Source organism: Pangasianodon hypophthalmus, chromosome 30 (genome assembly GCF_027358585.1).
Source record: "Pangasianodon hypophthalmus isolate fPanHyp1 chromosome 30, fPanHyp1.pri, whole genome shotgun sequence".
Classification (NCBI taxonomy): domain Eukaryota; kingdom Metazoa; phylum Chordata; class Actinopteri; order Siluriformes; family Pangasiidae; genus Pangasianodon; species Pangasianodon hypophthalmus.
In genome coordinates, this window is record NC_069739.1 from 12165898 (window position 1) to 12166755 (window position 858).

General features: G+C 37.8%; 1 protein-coding gene across 1 annotated transcript in view; it reads right to left on the bottom strand.

The window, feature by feature from the left end:
- Positions 1–858, bottom strand: part of batf3 (basic leucine zipper transcription factor, ATF-like 3) — a 3136-nt gene continuing 2278 nt past the window's right edge. Inside the window, exon 3 of the mRNA XM_026917500.3 lies at positions 1–858. This exon is cut by the window's right edge and continues 126 nt beyond it. Coding sequence (XP_026773301.2) covers positions 814–858 — 45 coding nt within the window. The 3' untranslated portion in view covers positions 1–813.

Consider the following 858-nt stretch of genomic DNA (forward strand, 5'->3'; position numbering starts at 1 on the left):
TATTTCCAGGATTTTTTATTAAGTTGAACATTTTTTAAACAACATATCGATATCTAAGCTAATGCGAACCCACTTTTGTAGTTTTGCTGCTTCTTTGTACGGTCAGTTGATCCATCACATTAAAATACATTCAGGTGTACATTCTATATACAAAATAAAACACGAATCAAACATATACAAACACATACACATGACAGAAAATAAGAAGAAACATTCCTATGTGATGTGTAATGCCTGTACAAATTCCTGTCAAGAGCAGATGTACATATCATTTCAGCTTCATAATCATCATTGCATCACAGTCAGCATGAAATCCTGAAACCTAGAAGGGTATTTTTGGTGAAGCAGAGTGTCGTCTAAAGCAGAAGTGTTCATTCTCATGGCACTCCTCCAAATTAGCTGAACTGAGGAGTGGTGTACCAGACAGTGGGTTGGTGGTTAAGTGGTCTACCAGAACCAACATGAAAAGTTCATCTGACATGTTTAACTACATAATGATGACATCATTTCCTGCAGGGTCAAAATGAAATCAAAGTATGATGTGTCATGCTGCTAAACACTGATTTGACACTCTTATGGAAAAGTAAACAACTCCGTTGGAAAGTACTGTTGACCATGTAATCTACTAAATAATCAGTTTTAATATGATGACCAAAAAAATAAAATGGAAAGACATTCTTTGTCTGAAAGGTTTGAGCGGCAGGAAAGCGGTATTTCTGAAATGCACTGAACGACGTTGATCACAGGTAATGACATGTCCACCCACGCGAGGAAGCCAGGAAATTACACCTATTGTCTGGTTTAGATATGAACTCAGGGAGGAATTCCGTCAGTGGCTCTCGGGGTTGGGAGAATGTT